The sequence below is a fragment of the Drosophila tropicalis genome, unplaced genomic scaffold (assembly GCF_018151085.1).
Source record: "Drosophila tropicalis isolate 14030-0801.00 unplaced genomic scaffold, ASM1815108v1 contig_593, whole genome shotgun sequence".
NCBI lineage: Eukaryota > Metazoa > Arthropoda > Insecta > Diptera > Drosophilidae > Drosophila > Drosophila tropicalis.
Window position 1 is genome coordinate 21,591,243 of NW_027173070.1, and position 23,042 is coordinate 21,614,284.

The window sequence follows — 23,042 nt, forward strand, 5'->3', positions numbered from 1 at the left end:
GGCGGCGGTGGGGCCGGCCAGTACACACAATAAAAAAGAATTTCACATTTGTACACCGCCGCCGCCGCTGCTGCTGCTGCTGCTGCCTGTCAGTCAGTCACAAAATATTGAGAGACAGGCAAAAGGAAAAAAAAAACCAAAGAAATACATACATAGCCAGCCAGCCCAAACTTAGGCTAAGGCGTACTTTCTACACCCTTTCTTGGCATGATAAAAACGAATCTAAAGTCGACAAGAAACAGCTTTTTGACCCAATCTATGTACACGTCTTTAACAAAGGGTATGGAAAAAAACACCAGCAACGAGTCGAAGTCGACTCAGTCAGTCATTCGCTATGGGCAAAATACATACAAATACATACAAACGTATGTACATATGTACATACATATATCTAGCGCAAAAAAAAAAGAAAAACACCAACCAAGCAGCAAGAACAACAACAACAACAAGAACAAAATGCTCACCTTTTCCATTGGCAGGCGCAACGAAGTTCTGTCAACGTTAAATACTCGCTGACTTGACTGCCACCGCCAACCGCCACGGCCAAACCCCATCTCCACCCCCACACTCCACCTTACTCTGGGCTGCCGTCAAGCCACAGTTGTGACCCGAAGAACCCACTGTGCGGCAGCAGCAACTGTCATAAAACCGTAAAAGAAGCAAGAAATAAACCCAAAAAAGAGAGAAAAGAATAAGCAGAGCAGCGCAGCGGCAGCAGTTTTTGCAATTTGTTTTATTTCTTTGGCCATAAATTTATTTTGCCTATCGCCCGCCCCCCAGCCCGTCTTGAAAAGACTTCCCCCACCTTCTCTATTTGATAAGCTCTCGCACATCTGTCGCTGCCGCCGATTCACAATGTATAATAGTCAGTCAGTCGATGCGTAAAGAAGTTGCCAGTATAAAATGCGCAATAACAGTTATTAAACAAAAGCCCCACCTTTGTCACCGACGACGACGGCTACGTTGCGGCCTGACTAAATGTCTCCTCATTAAAATGATTAATTCATACTACAAATACATACATATAGAGAAATAAAAACAAAGTTGTTTTTTTTTTTTTTTGCAAAAAAAAAAACTCGATAATTATCAACCACTGTCTCTCTCGCTGTTTCAATTGACTCTCAGCCATTCGCTCTTTTGCTTTTTCTCTCTCTCTTGTCTCTGTTTTTCTTCATTCGCCGCTTAATCCCACACATAAACGGACGCTGCGCGTTGTAAATAATCATTATTCGAGTTTTTTTTTCCTTTTTTGGATTATTATCCATAGTTTTAGTTGTTTCATTCAGTTTTTCTGTGAAAAAATGGAAAATGCAATTTTGCAGTTGCATATTAACAATCAAATTTAAGAAGTAAGCGAAAAGTTAAGAACCGAAGAAAAAAAAAGGTCGACAGACTGTCTGCAGATAGGAAGAAGAAGAAATCGGCAGCAGTAGTAGAAGGCGGCGCTTAAGAAAATGTAGAATATGCAAAACACAACACAAACAAAAAACAATAACAAAAATGAGTGAAAAAAATAGCTTAAACCTGCACAAAATTTTATGAATGAAATTGTGAAAAGAAATAATGAAAAATCAACAACAAAAAGTGCATAGTAAAAACGGCATTTTTACCCTCGCACTCTCTCGTTTCGTCTATGTACATACATACATACTATGTGTGCCTTTTTCGCCTTGTGTGTGTGTGTTTGCCTTTTTGTAGATAAAACAAAGTTTTTTAGTTTGTGTCAGTGTTTGTGGCCAACTTTAATTTGTTTGTTTAAACAAATAAATGTTACTTTTATGTTTTAGATAAGTTCATTTATCTTTTTCTTTATTCGCTGCATTTTTGTCTTCCCCTCTTCTCGTTTCGCCGCGGGCCCAAAATGCAGGTGTAGTGGTGAGTGCGGCAGGCTCTCTCGCTCTCTTTGGTTCTCGCTCGTTTGGCTCGCTCTCACTTTGTGTGTGTGTGTTTGTGGATGATTTTTTGTTTCTTGTTTTAGTTTTGTTTTGCTTTGCATGTTTCTGCTGTTTCCTTTTGATTGCTCGTTTGCGAATTCGCCGTTTTAATGGAATTCGCCGTTCTCGGTGGGATTCCCGTTTAATATTCGTTTTAAGAGTATTGCAACTATTTTTATAAATTAATACAATTTTTTTTTTCTTTTGTTGTCTTTTTTAGATATTAATTGCCATATAACACAACATGAATAAAAATGCCGGCGATGGCAGCGGCAACGACGGCAAAAACTCAAACAAAGGTAGTGGAGGCTCCAATGGCGGCGGTGGTGCTGGTGGCGCCGGCGGTAATCCCCATGATCCTACAGGACTCTTAGATGCAGCGTCACTTTTTGGTAAGTTCTATGGAACGGATTAAAACTGATTAATCCCCTAGCTAGTGTCCCAACTTCTCACCTAATGTAATCCGCATGATATGTTGGTTTAACTGTGTGTAATAACATTCTCGCCCTTCTTTCTTTTTAGCGTATTGGGGTCGTGACCCCACTGGAGCTGCTGCTGCAGCGGCATCCAATCCTCTATTTAATTCGCAATTTAATGCTGCCGCTGCCGCCGGTTTAGGACTCTTGCCAAATACAGCTGGAGCCGCTGCCAACGATCGTTATTCAATGGCCGCGGCAGCAGCTGCAGCGGCAGGAGCTCATCATCATCAGAATACCATGGCTGTGGCGGCATCACAGGCCGCCAGTTTGGCAGGTCTGCATCCAGCAAGTGAGTAAAATGTCGGCAAAGAAATTATGCTATAGAATATATATCCATTTCTCTGGATTGCCCAAAGGCAAGTGGCCGTAAGCGTTGAGATGCCAACGCGCTGGAAAAAATGTGTGCGAGTTCAAATCACAACTAGGGCTATTGAACTTTTGTTATTGGAGTTAAAACAGCAAATGCTCGGTATTTCTAGCTGAGCCTTTGAAGAAAACACTCCTAAAGCATATTATTGGTTTGACATTCGCTTTACGCTCTTCATGGGAATTTCCTCTTCTAATGAAGGACACCCAGAATGGCGATAAAATGGTCAAGCATAGTTTTTTTTTTACTAGTTTAATTTATTTATAAATTTTTAAATGCTGAGAATGTTAAACAACTAATTAGAAAGGCATTTCTTTTTAGTATTCTTACCTCGCTTAAGTTTTTTACTAACCTTTTATAAAATATAACTTATTTTAGGCTGGTGGTCTATGGCCCAATTAGCTGCCCAGGACTATTTCAGTCGCCTGCAGGCGTCAGGTCTTTCACCATTTCCTCATCCCGATTTGGCAGCAGCGTTTGGTCCAGCTGCTGCCATGGGCATGGCTGGTGCAGGCGCTGGCACAAATGCAAGTGGCGCAGCAGGTGGAAGTGCAGCTGGCTTAGGTGGTGTTTCAGGCAATGCGGGCGGTAGTGGAGCTGGTGGTGCAGGAGGAGGAGGCGGATCGTCGAGTTCTTCAAGCAGTAAATCGAACAAGTCGCGGAAGGAGAAACGAGCTGCCCAGCAACAGCAGCAACAACAACAACAGCAACAGAGTCTGGCCAACAGTATAAATGCAGCGGCGGCTGCTGCAGCAGCAGCTGCAGCCAACAATCCAGCAGCAGCATTGGCCAGCATGCATGGTTTTGGTGTACCCGGCAGCAGTCTGGCATCAGTGAGCACAGGCAGTGGTTCAATACCAACTAGCAGTGGCGGAGGAGGACATGGTGGCTACAAGGTAAATTTAAATGACGCGATAAATCAGCAAGAAGTAAATACTATTGATACGTTTTTGTTTTTGGTTTTCTTGCAGAGCACTGCCAGTGCTTATGGCAAACCATCGACTATGACAAGCACTAGTAGCTTGTCCAGTAATCCTGGCTCTGCCTATGATCCTGTGACCCTGCATAAAGAGCTGCTGGCCATGCAGGCGGTGGCCGCAGCAGCCTCTGGCTCTAGTTCTAACAGTTCCTCAGGCAAAAAATCTGGAGGAGGCAGTTCCTCATCATCATTGCATGGCCATTTGACTGGCGTGGGTGGTGGTGGTGGATCCAGTGGTGGTAGTGTTGGCATGATGTCCAGCAGTAAATCTTCCACCAATGTCAGTTCCAGCAATGCATCATTGGGCGGCCTGCATTCAAACAATCCTCTAATGTCACCTCACTCGGCTCTAGTTAGTGGTGCTGGGATGGGTGGTGGCAGTGCGGGTTCTAATTCTTCCTCTTCATCGGGCAAGGATCGTGATAAGAATAATCCCTCATTAAATGCCCTCAATTCATTAACCCAATTCGGTGCTTTGGGTATGACACCGCAGCAAAGTATGCAGAGTATGCAGGCGGCGATGAATGCATTTGCTGCTAGTACCACTTCGGCTGGTTCTGCAGGAGCTGGAGGGGGACACTCTGTTAGTAGTCAGCAGCAGCAGCAAGGAGGACCAGGAGGAGGTATTGGCAACTCAAATGCAGGAGCTGGTGGGAAAGCTAAGGATTATCTAAGTGGAACGGGCATGATGAGGTGAGGACACAAAAAAAATTGACGATTGAACTGTACTAGATTAATTTCTCTTGTATTCTTTTCGTCGTAGCAATGAGCATCCATCTTTGTTAGGAGTTCGCCTTCCACCCGATACGGAGATCATTAAGTACACATCATCTATTGTTGGTCCCAAAATTCCTGGTACTACATCACGCGGTCGTAAAAAGACCATTTCCGAAACAGAACAACAACAACAACAAAACACACAACAACAGAAACAACAACACCAAGTCGAACACTTACTCCAACAACAACAGAAAGATCTAGATACCACAACAAATGCAATTTCCTCTCTACTTGCATTTCCAGGTCTCAGTCCCGCCAAGCGGGCTAGACTCGAAATGGAGTATGCCGCCATGGCAGCAGCTGCACAACAACAACAACAACTCCACGGCATGTTGGGAGCAGCAGCAGCAGCCGCTGCAGCATCTGGTATGCCTGGCATGAGTGGATTACCCACATCACTGGAACAATTAAGCGGTGTCGTCGTCGGCGGCGGTGGCACAAAGGGTGGAGTCTCATCATCGAGTGGTGGAGGTGGTAGCGGCGGCACCTCCTCATCATCGTCAACAATCACCAGCAGTGGCGCTCAAAGTGGTGTCTCATCGTCTGCCATTTCTCAGCAGCAGCTACAGCAACAGAATCGTGGAGACTTATCAGCCTCGTCATCGGCATCCAATGATCGTGTTGAAGTTATTAAGTTGCCACCAACAATCACCTCAAATGGAGCATACAATCTATCCAATAAGGGTAAAGAAATTCATGATCTTACTACAGATCATGGGCCCGGAGCCGGTGTTAATCTAAGCCTAAAATCCAATAACCTAAACTCAGCTGGTGGCGTTGGAGCCGTTGGCGGAGGAGCGGCAGGTGGATCAGGTACTGGAGCTGTTGGTTCCGCCTCCAATCCCATAACGATTGATGATTTCGATGCACCACTCAATTTGTCCATGAAACCCTCGGATAAGAGCAATTCCCAGTCTACATCATCAACGAGTGTGACCAATTTGGCCAGTGATTATCAGTCTGGAGGAGGCGGACAATCCGTATCTGGGGGATCGGCTGCTGGTGGTTCATCAAATAGTCTACAAAGTCTGAGTTCGATTACCGCTGCATTGGGTGGCACTGGAGGAATGCCCGGTGGCGCTAGTGGTGTAACCTCACCAGCTCCCCACATGGGAGGAGCTGGCGGCGGTGTCTTATCAGCAGGAGGCAGTTCAGCTGTTGGTGGTTCGAATTCTAATTCAGGATCCAATTCGAGTTCATATAAAGAAGGACGTCCACGCAATTTGGGACGCGGCGTATCGAAACCCAAAAAGAATACTGTCGCTTCTCTGCTGGCCCAATCTCGAGCAGTGGGCTTAAAACCCATGCTGGCCACTCAACAACTACTTCAACAGGGAGCTGATATAGTAAGTGTCACCTAGATAATTATTATGACCATTTGATTATTAATGCTTGTAATTTTATTTTTTTCTTAGGAGAAAATTCGATTGGCTTTGAGTGAGGCTAATGCCCACATGGAAACCTCTACAGATTCCGAAAGCATGGCTGCCGAGAGTGGCCTATCCGAATCCGAGTCTGAAGATGCCAATATACATAATGTATCCGAGTTACGTGTACCCTTGGAATTGGGTTGGAAGCGTGATACTGTCATACGAGGATTAACCAAGCAGGGACAAATACGCGGCGAGGTCACATACTATGCGCCCAATAGTGTGGCTCCACTTAAGACCATTGGCCAGGTTTTTGCTGTGAGTTTGTAGGACGAGAATTTTTTGTATATCTCTATAGATGACATGCTAACACCTTCACTCCACTTCCAACCCCACTATTTTCAATTCTTTAATGGATTAAATTCTTATATAAATCGTTGTGCCTTTCTCTACAGCACTTGGAACAGCAACCGTCGAGTCTTACGCGTGAGAATTTCAGTTTCTCTGCCCGTGCAATTGTGGGCTCATTTCTGCAACCGGCTCCTCCGCCATATGCCAATGATGGTGAATACATACGCATGACCGATGAGGATGTGGCCAAACGTCTTGAGGATCTAAAAGTCTTCACTCGTCAAACTCTCAATGTGGAGCAACGCATTGAGATAGCCAAGCAACAGCAGGCCATGCGTGATGCCAAAAAGCAACAAAAAGAGGAACTTGCTCGCAACAAGGAGAAGGCGCGTCAAGAGAAGAATGCCAAGCTGGAGCAGCAACGCAAAGAGAAGGAACTTAAAAATCAACAGGCTATTGAAGTAAGTTACACTTGAAATTGAGAAAATCCCTTACTAATTATTTCCCCCATTTATATTGAAGGAGCGCAAAAAACGACAAGAGGAATTGGATAGGCTCAAGCAAGAGGAATTGATTAAGAAGCAACAGGTCAGTTGGAATATAATATATATTGTGAATGAATTTTCGCCACGCTCATTTATAATTTGTTTTATTCCGCCTTGTTGTCTGTTTTCTTTTTTTTCTATGTGTTTCATTTTGATTTTACTTTTTGTGTGCACATAGGAGAAAGAGAAGCGACGTCAGGAAGCAATTTTAGCTAAGGAACAGGTACAAAAATATGCATTCAATGTTGTGGTCAAATTTTCTGCTATCTTAAAATACTTGAAAATTTTTTAAAATTTATAAAGAAATAAATGATAGTTATAGATAGAAATGAAAACCGCATGAAACCTACAAAAATCAGCCAATAATTATAAATACATATTCCCAACATACTCGTTTATTTTTTTTTTTGCATATTTTTAAAAGTTTCAATCCCTTTTCTGGTTAAACGGTTTTCGTTTCTTTAGAGATCAAATTGTTTGGTAGTTCTCATTTTCGATCGACTTCTGCTATCGCCTAGCTGCTTAGATGTTCTTCTCTTTGATATATTTTTCAACTTTTACTATAACTAAGTTTTCTCATCTCTTGTTAACTAAATAGGAATTACAAAAGCAAAAGGAACTACTGCTGGCTGCCGAAATGGTAAGTGGGAAACACTTTATTTTTCCTTAACTTTTTTAAACTAAACTGATTTTATTTGTTTCTTTAGGAACGTGAACGTCGTCGTCAGCATATGAATCTTATTCGGATGTTGGAAGTTCGTCGCAAGTTTGAAGAGCGTGAGAAGAAGAAACATCAATTGGTTTTGGATCGTCTGATTTTGAGGGAGCGTCGGATGGCAGAACGTAAGAGAGATGCTGATATCCTTCAGTTGATACGACGACCAAATGAGGATTCGGAAATGCCACAAGAAGTCGCTGTGCCAGAATTGGAGCGTATTGCTGGCAATCGATTGCCTGGTCAGGCTATGGCTGATCTTCTTATGGTGTTTGAGTTCTTGCACAATTTCGGTGAGACTCTGGGATTCGATATGGAATCGTTGCCATCATTGCAGAATTTGCATGACGCTCTGATCAGTGATAGCAATGCCGATGCCGAAGAAGAATTGCTGTCGGTAATGACTCATTTGCTGGTCTGTGCCATTGAGGATCCGGGTGTGCCTAATCCGGGCAGACATACCACATTGTTGGGACAATCGTTGCGAAATGCTGATATAACCAATTCGAATGTATCTGAGATTTTGCGAATCTATTTGTATGCCACAGCAACGGGAGAAATACGTCAAATGTATGGCATCACAGTGGATCGTGAGCGGGAACGTCGTGTGCCCGATCATCATCAATTGGATGCAGATTCCGCAACACATTCGGCTAAGAATCAGGAGTACTATAAGCTGCTTCATGAGAATGATACGTGGAAATTGTCACATTATCTCAAAGATCGTCCATTTGTGGCCTTGAATCCCACTCGAAAGGCTCAGATGTTGGCCCACCTTTGCAACGATTTGCTGATGAATAAAGCGGTCCTCCGCCAAATTGATGGCAGTCTTGAAACTTGTGCCCAGATGAGGAAAGAGAAATACATGACGGACATGAAGGTACGCAAGTATAAGGCTCTTCATATGCGTAAGGCGCGCATTGAGGCTTATGAGAAGGCCCAAGCAGAACGAGAAGCAGCAATGCAAGCTCTGATGGCCCAGCAGAAACTCGATGCAGAACGTTTAGCCCTTGCCAAGCAGGCTGAGGCGGAAGCTGCCGCTGCCATTGCTGTTGTTCCAGTTGAAGGAGAGAATTCTAAGGCGGAAGTGAGTGCGGAAACAACTACAAATAATGGTGGAGAAAAAGAGGATGAAACCAAGGATCCAGAGGCAGCAACAGCAACGACAACACAGCCAATGGAAGTGGATTGTAATGATAAAGAAGAAACTACTCCAGCGACTCCAGCTGCTGGTGGCGCTCCAGCGACTCTTCAGTTAGGAGCAGGAAGCGACTCCTTAGTCAGTCCAACAAAGATGACTGCTGTTCCCATCACCACCACCACATCCACCACCATCGGCGGTGGGGAACAGAGCGCCACCACTATTGCCACGCCCACCTATCAACATAATGGCTCAGCGACGACAACGCCGGCCAGCAGCGCTTCGCTTGTTACGGTTGCTGCCGCCGGCGATACGCTCTTGCAGGCCAAAAAAACAGGAGCCCGCAATTCCATCAATGAGGACGGACAACATCCCGATGTTAGTATTAGCATTGAGGATGATCTCTCCGATCTGGATTCGGAAATCACGAATGTGGAAGAGGACGAGGATAATCGCCTGAGTGCCGATGAGTTGCAAAAGAAGCTAGACAAGATTGTACGTGCTTCACTCAATTGCAAAGAGGCTTTGGAGAAGAGCACAAATCAGCTAAGGGCCGCATGCTTTGGCCAGGATAGGTTTTGGCGTCGCTATTGGAAACTACCGAAAGCGGGAGGCATATTCATTGAGGCCCTGGAGTCGGCACAGAATGATATATGTGGCTATCATGAGGCATTGGAGGGTATGGATGAGCAGGCAACGGATAGAGAGGAAGAAAAGAAGGCAGAATCAGTGGATGGGGACGCAGCACAAGCAGCCGAACAAGATGAGCCTATGGAAGTTGATGAAGACGTTGATGCTAATGACAAAAAGGCAGTGGAGGACCCACCACTTGCTTCAGAACAGCCACGAGCGGATGAGCAGCAACAGCAGCATGACGAGCAAGATGATGATGATGACGATGATTGCACTGAGATCAACAAAGTCGAACCAGAAATTGTTGATCTTGGCGATGATGATGATGATCCGCCCAAGAGTGACCCACCGGCTCCGCCACCACCGCCTCCACTACCCGCACCTCGTCCCGAAATTAAGGTGAAATCAGAAATGGAGCTAATGGGACCACCACCCACAGTTATTTCAACAAAAACCGATTTCGAGGCTGAGATTAAAATACCCACCATTCCTGGCCTGATACCCACAATCAATAATAACAACAATAATGCCAATGCCAACGATTTTACCAACATGATCAACATGAACAATATCGGCAGCAACATCCACAACATGAACATGAACATGAACAATTGTGATAAAATGGATGTGACGTCCATTAAAGCCGAGATGGATCTAAAAAAAGAAGATGATTGCATTATAGTGTCCACCTCCACAATTGGTGATGATTCACCCAAATGGTTCTCGATTGTCAAACGGGAAGTCCCACTGATTAGCGAATTGCCCGCCGAAGATGGCGGTGTCGTTTCGCAGGAACTTCAGCATAGCTATGCCAATCAGAATTGTTATGCCCAGTTGCAATTGCAGGGTCATTCATGGGATTTGATTAATAATATGCAATATTATTCTATACCCATGGACGAGTGTAAGGTGGAGCCAACCAAATACACACAGGAATGTATATTCTCTTTAAGTGGCTTAGATGAGAAGCAAATGCAGGCCAAAATTGATGAATATGCTGTAAAAATGGGATCGTCGGGCACAGAAGCAGGAACGGGAACGGATGCCGCCAATGTAACAGTGTCAAAAAACGGTCTGGGCTCTCCTCATCCGCCCAGCGAGACTGATGAGGAGTTAAATAAGTCAACGATAACAACGAAACCCGAAACGGAGGAAAAGTTTTTTCGTTTAGGCAGTGAAGTCCCACCAGACACCGGGGGTGGGACTGGGGCTGGGCCTGGAGTAGGAGCTGGACCTGGAGCTGGAGCGGGTGAAACCGAAATCGAGGTGAAGCCAAAAATTGAGCTACGCTTGGATGAGGCGCTCTCGCAGGCCTACTATCACAATATAGCCAATATGTCGTTGAGCAGTGTCCAAACTTATATACCCATTGATATTCCATTGCCCCTCTCCATGACCCCCGATGAGCATCGCCTGCTGGAGCAAGTGAAATTGGCTGGTTTTCCCGAAAAAGTTCACGGTGTCTATGTGCCACGAAGACATCGCTATGGCTGGTGGCAACTCAACGATGAGCAGAAATTGCGTCAACTGGTGAAATCGTTAAATCCATCCGGATTAAGGGAACGTGAACTGCAGGAGAATTTGCAGCGTTTTCTCACACTGGAGCAACCGTTGGGAGTGAACTATTTGCTCAAGGAGCATGAAACGGAAGTCGTTGAGTACATGATGCCCGACAAGCCAAACGATTGGAATCCGAAGGTGGCCAAACGTGTGGAATTGGCACTGCTAGAGCAACTGGAATCCTTGGAAGATAAAATCGCCAGTGCATCGATGCAGCTTAAAAATTGGCAATTGCCAAATCGCATCGAGAACGAACTCAATTTGGAGCAAGAGGATGTGAGTGAAGAGGACTTCGTTAGCATAATACCCATGATAAGGGAACGCATTATTGATTTGGAGGCAAATATTGAGAGAAGATATCTTAAGCCGCCTCTGGGTTCCCAGACGGGTGATGCTCATTTGGCTGTGATTGCCCAAAATCAGCATACATCGACACAAACTCAAAATTCCGCGTCGGCAGCGGCTTATCTTCTGCAAATGCAACAACAGCAGCAGCAACAACAACAGCAGCAACAGCAATTGGTTGGCCAACAGCAACAACAACAGCAACAGCTTGGTAACAACACAAGCAACAGCAGCAACCTCAATCCTTCATCCTTCAATGAACGTACCATGGCCCTGGCAGCAATTGCAGCAGCCGCTAATCCACCTGTTGTCGATGGTAGCTCTGCAAATGCAGCTGAATGCACATCTGGCAATGTCTCACCTGCCAGCAATTGCGATAGCGACAAAGATGAGAAGGTGGAGAATATACCCAAAGGCCTAGTTCAATGGCGTGATGCTGTTTCTCGTTCGCATACCACTGCCCAACTGGCCATGGCCTTGTACGTCCTTGAATCCTGCGTGGCCTGGGATAAGAGCATCATGAAGGCGGTAAGTTCATTTCGATTTTTTGCCAACTATATACATATATATTAAATCCTAACAACATCCACCCATCCAACCACAACTACCTAACTTAGACACATTTTTGTACACATCTTATTAACACTCTCTTGACTTTTAACCTCAAAATTTTACTTTGTTGCTATTATCGTTTTTAATCCTAAAAAATAAATAACATCAGCTACCTAAATTAATCATTATTTCACAACATATTGTAGTCGATTGAGTTGAGTTAATGTGAGATTTCCAATTGATATGTTGCAGTATTTTAGTTGGGAGTACATTAATATATAGTCCGAAAGTGTCCTGAAACGATAGCTTGCTAAATCTAGTATTTCAATATAGTCAAAGAACAATGTCGGTTCCAGGAATATGATTTGACAGTGAATTACTTTAAAGGATGCATGAATTTTTTTGCAATTTAAAAATGATTTAACATCTAGGGATATGATTTGATAGGAAAATTGGGCTCTAAAATATGCAAAAAGGCATTCAAATAATAAATTTTCTGGGAAACTGTAAAGAACTTTTGGAAAAGAAAGAATAGAAAATACAACTATCGGAAAAGTTTTTGGTAGAAAACGTCATAGGTAAAAATTTACTAAAGGACTGGGAAACTTGGAAATGTAGATTTTCTAACTCTAACAAGCTACTAACTCTTTGGCTGAGAAAGGGGGAAACTTTGCCCCTTAAAGTATGCAATAAGAGGTCCATAAGTTTGATTACTAAATCGGATAAACAAATTTTGAAAAGTCCTGTGGCTAAGCAAAGGAAAGATTGTTTACATACGAGGCATACATTTTCATTGCATACTTTAATGGGGAAAGTTTTCTACATTTCTCAGTCCTAGATTTTGCCATGATTCTTTTAAAGGACAGGAGGAAGGAGATTTTGTTTAGATTGAATTAGATCTTTTGATTTGGCTAGAAATCTCGCATCGCCCCATAAAAAATTTTGCTTGCATTCGTATGTAGATCGTAAAGCAATTATTTTTCTTTTTGTCTCTCTGTCTCTGCCTGGCTCTCCATCTCTTTATGTTCACTTAAAACTTTGCGGCTGGAAAAAAACACCAAAAAATTAATTCAAATATTTTTATTGTTTAATCTTCGACTTGTTAATTTTTTTTCTGATTATAATTTTTTTTTCTTAACACTTTTTGCGCTGAATGTTTGAATTGTTTGTTGTTTGTGGTGTTCATGGTTCAAAATAAATTTAATGCTTTCATACTCTCACATACACCAACATACATACATAACATACACATACACACACATATATATACATGGATGCTTTTGTTGCCCGTTACCGTTTTCCTTTTACACACACACTCACATCCACACATACATACATACACATTCATACACTCACCCACATTGGAAAATTATGCTCCCTCGTACGGGTACTCTCGACTCGAAATATATATATACTTGACTTATACTTGACTCCACAAACACACACACACAAAAGTATGCAACGAAAAGTAGCAAAACCAGCACAAAGAAAAAGGGCGGCACCAAAAAGCAGGCTACACCAAAGAAACAACAACAGAACACGAAAGCAAAGCCGCCATCATCAAAATCGACGACTCCAAAGAAGAAGCAAAAAACAGAAGAAACAGCAGCCACTCCATCATTGAGCATTAAAATCAATTTAAAAGCCCTGGCCAAGGCTAATCAAAATGGTCAACAGGAGCACACTGATTCTGATGCCAGTTCGAGTAGCTCGACTTCTGCAAGCAATTCAGACTCGGACTTTGGGACCAGACGAAAGAATAAAACAAAGACAAAAACAAAGAACAAGACAAACAAGACGACACCGACTGCAACTGGGAAACGTCGACGTTCAGCCACTACTACAAACTCTTGCAAATATTCAAATTCCTTACAGAATTGCCAGTTTTGCACATCGGGCGAGAATGAGGATAAGCTTCTGCTCTGCGATGGCTGTGATAAGGGCTATCACACATACTGCTTCAAGCCCAAAATGGACAACATACCCGATGGCGATTGGTGAGTATCATTCGGAAAGAGATTACATCCTCTCTTCTGATTTCCCCCTTTATATATACATACCTTTATATCCTTTGCCCATTGCCCGATGCGTCGATATCGTCAATTTTACTGCACACATTCAACGTGGCGTCATTGTCATCATCTGTCCTCGTCCTCATCATTATAATTACTGTTGTTTTTTTTTTCTTTCTTATTAATGGCACCCTTGCAGTCCTTGTTAATAATAAATTGATTTAAATAAATTGTATTTCATTTGAATTTTTCAGGTACTGCTATGAATGTGTCAATAAGGCCACCAATGAGCGCAAGTGCATCGTTTGTGGTGGTCATCGTCCGTCTCCAGTGGGCAAAATGATCTATTGTGATCTGTGTCCGCGTGCCTATCATGCTGATTGCTATATACCGCCACTCCTGAAGGTTCCAAGGGGTAAATGGTATTGTCATGGTTGTATAACACGTGCTCCACCTCCCAAGAAACGCAGCGGGGGAAGTAGCAGTAAATCCCGCCGTGATCGAGATGCCAGTACAGCGGCCAAGCGACGTAATGATAAACAGCTAACAAGTGGTCCGGGAAGTTTGGAGCAAATTGCCGGAGGCGATTCTCAACAGCAGCAGCTTCAGCAACAGCAGCAGCAACAACAACAACAACAGCAGCAACAAATTCTTCTCCATGCCTCTCAACAGTCACTAAACTCATCGCACGATGAGTCAATGACCTCATTGCCAGCACCACTAAGGTAAATAAAAGGAATAGTACTCTGCTCGAGATCCTTTCTGACGTTTTGAAATGGTCTATAATTCTAGTCCTGCCCATTCTGTGGCCTCAGCCACGTATGATGAACAGCATCATAATAATTCCATTGACGGCTCACGCTTTCCCACATCTACCCACAACAATGGCGGTGTACCCCTAGCTGATACGGAGGGCAGTGCTAGCGGAGGAGTCACTGCCACCAGTTATCCACCTTATCCGCCACCAAGTAATTTTGCCACAGCTGGACTGGCCAATCGTACGCCGCCATCGTTGCCACAGCCCCTGCAATTCAATACGGCCATGTCACCACGAGCTGTGACTCCGACCAGAACGCCAACTCCCACGCCAACACCGCCACCGCCGCCCGGTCCACAATTGCAGCCACCGACACCAACGGCAGCAGCTCCAATAGTTATGCAGGCCTCGCCAACAGCTTTGAACGTGACCTGTCAATCGCCAACTCAGCCTATGACTATGCCCTCGCCCAGAGCCTGCACGCCAACGCCACCCACCACCGGATCGGGAAATGCAACACAAATGTCACCACCGCCCATCAATATACATGCCATACAAGAGGCCAAGGAGAAGCTTAAGCAAGAGAAGAAGGAGAAACATGCCACCAAGAAGCTGATGAAAGAGCTGTCCGTCTGCAAGACTCTACTGGGTGAAATGGAGGTGAGGACTATTGACATTATGGATTATATAACTTTGTTTTATAAATCATTTTAATATAATTGCAGCTACATGAGGATTCTTGGCCATTTCTCTTGCCGGTGAATACGAAACAGTTTCCTACATATCGTAAAATCATAAAATCCCCCATGGATTTGTCCACAATTAAAAAGAAATTGCAGGATTTAAGGTATACGACAAAATTAAACCTGCAAAAGAAAACCCATTTAATGCCAAGTTTCCTTTTAGCTACAAAACCCGCGAAGACTTTTGCGTTGATGTACGACAAATTTTCGACAATTGCGAAATGTTCAATGAGGATGATTCTCCCGTTGGCAAGGCGGGCCATGGCATGCGAAAATTCTTTGAATCTCGCTGGGGTGAACTAACCGATAAGCACTCCTGATACCCCATGCCACAAGCACAAGATCAAGCTCAAGCACAGGGCCAAGGACTAGATGAGCCATCAGTAATGACACCAGCAGGCGTGGAATTGGTGGGACTGGTAGCAGCAGTGGCCGAAACAGCAGGACAAGAAGCCGCAACAGAAACAGCCGCCACAGAAACAACTGCACAATTTTGGTAGAAATTAGTAAAAAGATGAAGAAAACGAAGAAATGATAAGCAAAAAGCACACAGAATTTGTATATAAGCAAAAGGAAATGGAAAAAATATAGATTGGAGGATAAGCATATGTATTAGCTGTAGTCACTGTATTATTATCTACAACTTAGTTATGCCTAAACATTTACTATATATAAAAAAAACACACCCACACAACAACAACAACAACACCACACGCAGTAAACCTACATATATATATAGATATATATTAATATATACATATGGATTGTATTTATACATAAATCACACGAGAGAGTATTCAACGTCCTACGTTCAGTCGAAAGCAAAGTGAGAAGCATGAAAGCGAACAAATATATAAAAAAAACCACTTAATATGTATTTTTTTACCCAGATCAATGTATTTTGTTTAGTTTTAGTAGCAACTAAAAGCGGCAGCAGTATAAAACAAACATATTTTTTAATAATTGTATTCAAACAAACAAACAGAACTGTAAAACTTTTAAAAACAAACGATTTACGTACAAAAAATGTTTACTTTCATCCTCTGAAAATCCTCTAAAAATGATTGTTTAACGTTTTCCCTTCGCCTGCTTTTTATTTAAACAGTATTTGTGCACAAAAGCTGCTACAATTTTTTTTTTTGTCTAATTTAAACATTTAACACATCCACAAAACGCTCATTTTAAGTTTAAAATTGTATTTTGTACTTATATATTAAAAAAAAAAAAAAACAGAAGAAACAATAACAAACAAAAATGAAAAAAGCAGCAAATAAAAATGCGATAATTTTTTGTATTTACATAATAATAGTGCGTATTAGTCTATATATATATTATATATATACCTAAACAATATACTCAACAACCAACCAACACGTAACATTTTGTAAATGAAGCAAAACGAAAACAAAAACAAAAAAGAAACAAAAATATATTATTAAATGTATTAAATTATTTAACTGTGTGTACATTTTTGCAAAACAAAAAAAGAAAAAAAATGGATAAAAAAAAAAAAAAAACGTAGTTTGGCATTTTTAATCGAATCAAAAGTTTAAAAGAAAACGCAACTAAACAAGCACAAGCTAAATTCAAAATAAAATTAAACAGTATTAAAAAAATCATGCAAAGAAACCTTTTTGAGTCAGTCATCAACAATTCTCACACCCACACACACACACATACACCCACACACAGAGATGTTAAAAATGTTAAGTATATATGCCAGAGGAAAACTCAAACGAAACGAAATATTTACATAATAATAATAAAACAAAAAACCATTTTAAAACAAAAAAACAAAAACCTTAAATGAATAAACTCATTTGCAGTGCTGAACAATAATTGAATGAAATCGATAACAAAAATGTTGAACAAATTGAAAAATAATAGAACATAATGTCGCCATAGCCACCGCCGCTGCCGTCGCCGTTTAAAACAGGATATAAATCAGAATTATCAGTGGTAGCATGAAATGTTTCGTTTCGATCGAAACTTAATATATTCTTGCAGTTAGATAAATAAAACCCTTTCCTCAATTTATAGATTTGTCTGATTTCACGAGATTTACTTAAGCATAACTATGGAGTTTCGAGTTTTATCTATCCTTTTCGGAAGGGCTTATTAATTATACAAACTTAAGAGAATTTAAAGAAGTTCGGCTACATAAAGTGAATGATGATTAGGAATTCATTAAGAATTTTAGAAGACTTTGAGAAATTGTTTGATTCTTTCGTTCAGCAAATCCTTTAAGATGAGTTTTCACTCTACTAGATTTCACTGTGGACACTTAACAATATTTAGGGATACATTTTTAACCTTGATGTTTGTTTATTAGATTGTTCTTGGTCGAAAGAATAAAATTTTAAAAAGGTTCTTTAAACTGTTCCCAATTCCAAAGCTAAACATTAAATAAGAAATAAGTAAAAAATTGAATATTTTCCATAAATTTTTTTTTATAAATCGGTTGGCTTCAGATATGCAATGGGCAATCAAAACATCAATTTTTAAAGTGTTTTTAGAATTTTCTGTGGCTAGGAAATTGTCTATTAAAAAGGATTACAAGAAGAACATTTGGCTATGGTATACTTTAGGGGGTTAATTATCATTAATATTGCGTAATTACTGTCTGTATTTAAATATTCAATACAAAGGAACATTTAACTAATGAACTTTAACTTTTCAAGATTTAAACGACTTCTAGAAACTTAAGCAATTTTAGAAGTAATGATTACATTTCGATTCCATTTAAAGTTTAATATGTTTATATATTTGAAGTCCACCGCGATACCGAAAAATCAATAATCTAATACTAATGCTAAGAAAAAACCAAGTTATTGACTTTTGTTTGAAAAGTTTTAAATCCGAAATAAATACATCATATATTTTTGGTATTATTTAGCTGCAAGGATATAAAATCATACAACTGATAAACAAACCGGAGTCAGGACAAAGAGTAGACCTCTGTCTAGACGTAGAAAGAAACCTCAGCTAAATCGAACTACCTACAGATCAGATATCACAAAAGACAAAGTAAACGCTAGTAGAAATGAAGGCACTTTGATTAACTAAAGAAATTGAATGAGATATTATTATTTATATATTTAGTCGCAGTCATTCTAGTTTGTATAAAGTGAGATAAATGTGTTAAAAAATGTGTACTAAGTTTTCATTTGAAATAGGAAAAGAAATGCTTGTGTAAATACAAAACAGTTAACTGAATTGTATATAAAAACCGAAATATACAAAAAAGATAAAGATGCCATAGAACCAGCCCCCCCTCACTTGTCACACACCCACACCCACACACACACACATGACTTATTTAGACCCAACTTTTGCCCATATCAAAATGGTTCAGCATGTTATTGGCATTCATACAGTTGTGTCACTTTAAAAAACCAAACAAAAAAAGTACTTAAAATTTACTATAAATATTATATATTGAAAAAGAATTGCTTATGAGAAGAACTAAGATATATATATACATATGATAAATTATGGACTCTGATTTTTCTCTTCAAAACACAAAAACCAATCGACCGCTCTCCAATCATAATGAAGTGAATACAATAACTAAACAAAATTGCATGTGTGTTGTTTCTTTTGGTGATAAATAAATTATATATATAAATATTTATATATATATACACATACATACATACATATATATATTTTAATTTTTAAAGGAATATTTTAAATTAAAGAAAACAGAAAAAGAAATCTAAACTAAAAACAATTACCATATACATTAATATATATATACGTATATATTATATAGAAACATAATCCAGCATAATCCTCGTAAATGAACAGATTGTGACAGATGATAATGATGATGATATAAATGTTGATGAAGGGCGTCAAAAATCGCCATTTAATTAAAGGCTAAATAAAAAACAAGAAAAATAAGTTTCGACATTTTGTGCACAAATGCACAAAACAGAAAAACAAAAATATAAGTAAAAGTATATAAAAACATCCAACTGTACAAAAGAGTTTTCAATTTCATTAACGGTAAACCAAAAAACAATTTGGCTGGCATTTTGTGTCTTAATTAATAATGGTCCCCAAACCTCTCAGACCCCAAAAGCAATTGGCGATGGTGTCTTCTCCATTTTTGGTATGATATTTATATGCATTTATGCATATATATGCAAGGGGGCAGGGGTAAAGGTAGAGTAAGATATAGAAGATGGCCAGACCCTTGCCTTCTCCTCCTCCTTCTCCTCATTCTCAGAAACTCGTTTCATTGCATAGCCGCTAAATTAGTTCTCCATCTCCAAAACGAAAAACTGCATTCAAAGTTTTCAATACATTTCTTTTTTTTTTTTTTCTGTGTTCTTTCGTTTCGTTCTTAATTTCGATGAAGGGAATTTTATTGCCTCGCCAAGCAACCAACCAAACAGCCAAAAGACCAACTTACCTGGCAGGTAGCCCAAAAAGACTTTACTGGATGCTGGGGAGTCGTCGCCATCTATGTCTGGCTGGCTGGCTGGCCTTCGTTTGGCTGCAGTTAATTTGGTCATCTTCCATGATGTTTTGATAATGTTGCTGTTGCCTCAGTTGGTCGTGGCTCTGGGCTGGAGTGCTGGAGTGGTCTTAAGACTGGATCCCCTTTTTTGTTTGCTCACCCTGTGAATCCTATGGTATTGGAGTATATTCTGTTTGCACAATCATGTGTGAGTTGAAATATTCTCAAACATCTTTAGTCAAATGTGACTTAATTTGAACTCTTTAAACTACAGTGCTGGTCACGAAACTATGACTTCATATTTTCTTACTTTTGTTTTGATTTTCTCGGCTCTTAATTTTTCATGTAATTTGTTGGTAATTGCATTCAGATGATAAACTGTCAATAGGAACATCTTAGATTTCTACTTTTTTTCAACGGATGCTAAAAAATCTTTAAAATTACAGAAGAAAGTATAAACTCTTTAAAGAAGTTGTAAAATAAAACCATAAACTCCATAACCTTCTTTTAATTTAGCCCCAACATTCAATTTTGTATGTTGTTTTTTGGTCCTTTGGGGCGAGGCCATTTTGCGATAGTAATTTAAACTAAAGTCCTTTTTCCTTGAACGACGAAAGAAAGTGTATTGAATTACCCGTTGAATGACATATTCTTCATTAAAATGGTATAAAAATTAGATAGTTTTCGTCGCCAATCAACAAGGGGCACTTTTAGCATCTATGTATATATGTATAAGTTTTAATTAGTTTTCTCAAGAAAAATTTCAGATAAAAGGATTAGCTGTGGTTTGATTTAAAAAAAATTTGGCACATTTCATTGGATTTTATTATATTATCTATCAATGAATAGCAACAAATGCATTTTGTATGCCCAACGTTTAGCAACATGAACTACCATCAACATAAATGTCGGCAACATATCTCTTAGCAACACTTAGAGACAGCAACATTAGAACCCTGCAACATAGTTGGCTAGCAACACCAGCAACAAGTAAACATGTTTGTTGTGCTAAAGGTTTATGAATGTTTCTTACAGGAAACAAATGAGCAATTCGCAGGCAACTTTAATGTATGACTTACAAATTTTAAAGGCTTCTTCTTTTTTATGGATCATGTATCGATATTATACCTAATAACCCTACGCCTTTTCGATTGACAAGAAACCATTGATGGCTAAAAAGCCATTGACATAATCGTTATATTTAAATGAGTTTGTGTTATTATTGCAAAGGAGATTGCAGTTACTCCAAAATATTGAACACTTGACTATTGCAACAGCAAGGGCAATAAGGCGACAGAATCCTTAAGTTACAGGAGTTATTAGGATTTAGAAGTTGAGGAAAATAAGTGTTTGATATGCCTTTGATTAGTATCGTTTTGTAAGTTATCGAATGAAGCTCTTGCTACCTTAACTGATACCACTGTAAAATGGGGGCAATGTGCCCCTTGAAGTATGCAATAAGCAGCCCAGGATTGCTTCTTGTGATGCATTCAAAGAACTTTTTGAATGTACTGAGCCTAAATAAGAATCTTCAAAGCAAACATTGTTGATAGAGTCTTTTAAAATTGCAAAACAATGAATATCATATTGCAAATTGCATACTCTAAGGGGCAAATTACAGCCCTAGAACCGCCTATGACCTCTGTCAAAAGTTCTGATCGTCTTGATCTTTAACGTGACTCTTCTTAATTGTAATTGTCGCAGATCAAATTTTGGCATTGGTTAGTGATCTTCAGCTACAAATTCACAAAGAATTAGTAAAGAAACTGCTGATGTCAACTACTGGTACCATTAAGGGTACTTAATAATAAACAATTATTTGCGAATTGTCCACAACAATCCGAGAACTTTATCCACTCTTTCACTCACCTCTCAAACTCTTTTGCTTAATCCTTTGAAATAATAGATACGTTTTCTCAATTTTCGAACTGCATTATCAGTTATTTAAACTATTACCTCAGTTTTATAAATGTATTTAATTTGAAATTGTTCAGAAAAAGGCATCTCTTTCCTTCACTTTTAACTTCAAAGGCATTACTTTTTTTTTAGGTAACTTTCTTAGGCAAACTTTATAAGATTTGGATAAGTCTTAAAAAGATATTTAGTCTGCTTTAAGCCAAAATTTAGAGTTTAATTATCTTCCTTTCAACGAAAGACAAAGTAAATATTCATTCTTTCAGTTAACTGAAAAGATTTTTGAAATTTGACGAAGGCTGCTGGGAAAAAAAAGCATTTTTAAAAGAATTGATATAATGATGTTAAATTTAAATAGAAATTGATTGACCTTTCTTACAAAACCTTTTCCAACACTAAGTTCAAGATTCAACTTTTCTTCCGAAGAATTCCGTTAGGAAAATGGAAATGGAAATGTAGCTCTTTCACACATAAAGCAAGGAACATGTTTGCAACTTTTCTAACCAACAACATATCAGGATGGCAACATATTCAACAGGCAACACATTGGGATATACAGATGGGCTTGTACCCTGTAGGAAGTAGATCTAAGGGGTAAATATTTCAGTTAGAGCAAAATATTAGCTACCTAAATCATAAATATTTCGCTCTAACACCTTCTAAACTGAAATATTCACCGCTTAGATCTACTTCCCACAGGGTATACGAGTAGTCGTTGCATTGTCCAGACAATTTAAAGTTTTTCTTTAATGCCTTCCTTACTACTTGCTCACGAAATTCTTGTCGCCCCGAATAATTACATAAATCAGGGATTTTTAAAGCGTTTCCAGTTTCGAAACTTCCAAAAACTGTCAATGGCAATTGGTGGGTAGGAAGAGCAAAGGGAAACGTAACGTATCGTATCAGATCGGTAGATGGACTTAAGATTTGGTGGTCTTAATGCGCAGTTTTGTCGGCTTTTTTAACGGTTGATTGCTATGGATTATAGCACAAAATATTACCCGAAATGATAACAAAAGAAACCCAGAAAAGGGTACAATATTAACACCTAAGAAATGAAAAAGAGTTTCAAAGAAATTCCCAACTTGGCCATAAACCATTTCTGGCCAATCTGTCAGCGTTTGAAAATGATTTATATTTGGCAAATTTGATTGATTTTTATAATTTTATTCTGTGTGTGGATAGCCATAAAAAACAATAACAACTTTTATGGCTTGGGAAAATGCTACTAAGCTTTGAGTTTCAGTTTTTAGTTTCAGTTTACTGGCCATAATAATTTGAATCAGTCGAGTGACTGACTGACTGATTGAAGGTTTCCCTTTGATCTCTGCCATGCCAGACAGTTGCGGTGAGTTTTTGATGCGCTTTCAAAACCAAACAAAATGCATCTTCCCTCC

General features: G+C 39.9%; 1 protein-coding gene across 7 annotated transcripts in view; it reads left to right on the plus strand.

The window, feature by feature from the left end:
• The window catches only part of tou (toutatis), a 52,192-nt gene extending 32,949 nt beyond the window's left edge, over positions 1–19,243 (plus strand). For 3 of the 7 annotated variants that reach the window (XM_068290181.1, XM_068290183.1, XM_068290184.1), the window contains 16 exons: positions 2,155–2,326; positions 2,457–2,702; positions 3,159–3,676; positions 3,752–4,452; positions 4,523–5,885; positions 5,955–6,227; positions 6,365–6,721; positions 6,783–6,848; positions 6,984–7,028; positions 7,404–7,445; positions 7,513–11,727; positions 13,207–13,748; positions 14,018–14,488; positions 14,556–15,180; positions 15,246–15,367; positions 15,427–19,243. In XM_068290181.1, coding sequence (XP_068146282.1) covers positions 2,179–2,326; positions 2,457–2,702; positions 3,159–3,676; positions 3,752–4,452; positions 4,523–5,885; positions 5,955–6,227; positions 6,365–6,721; positions 6,783–6,848; positions 6,984–7,028; positions 7,404–7,445; positions 7,513–11,727; positions 13,207–13,748; positions 14,018–14,488; positions 14,556–15,180; positions 15,246–15,367; positions 15,427–15,583 — 9,891 coding nt within the window. In that variant the 5' untranslated portion in view covers positions 2,155–2,178 and the 3' untranslated portion in view covers positions 15,584–19,243. Of the gene's footprint in view, positions 1–1,220; positions 1,350–2,154; positions 2,327–2,456; positions 2,703–3,158; positions 3,677–3,751; positions 4,453–4,522; positions 5,886–5,954; positions 6,228–6,364; positions 6,722–6,782; positions 6,849–6,983; positions 7,029–7,403; positions 7,446–7,512; positions 11,728–13,206; positions 13,749–14,017; positions 14,489–14,555; positions 15,181–15,245; positions 15,368–15,426 lie in introns of those variants that run through there. The other 4 variants (XM_068290185.1, XM_068290187.1, XM_068290186.1 and 1 more) reach the window with 4 other exon arrangements.
• The last annotated feature ends 3,799 nt before the right edge of the window (positions 19,244–23,042 follow it).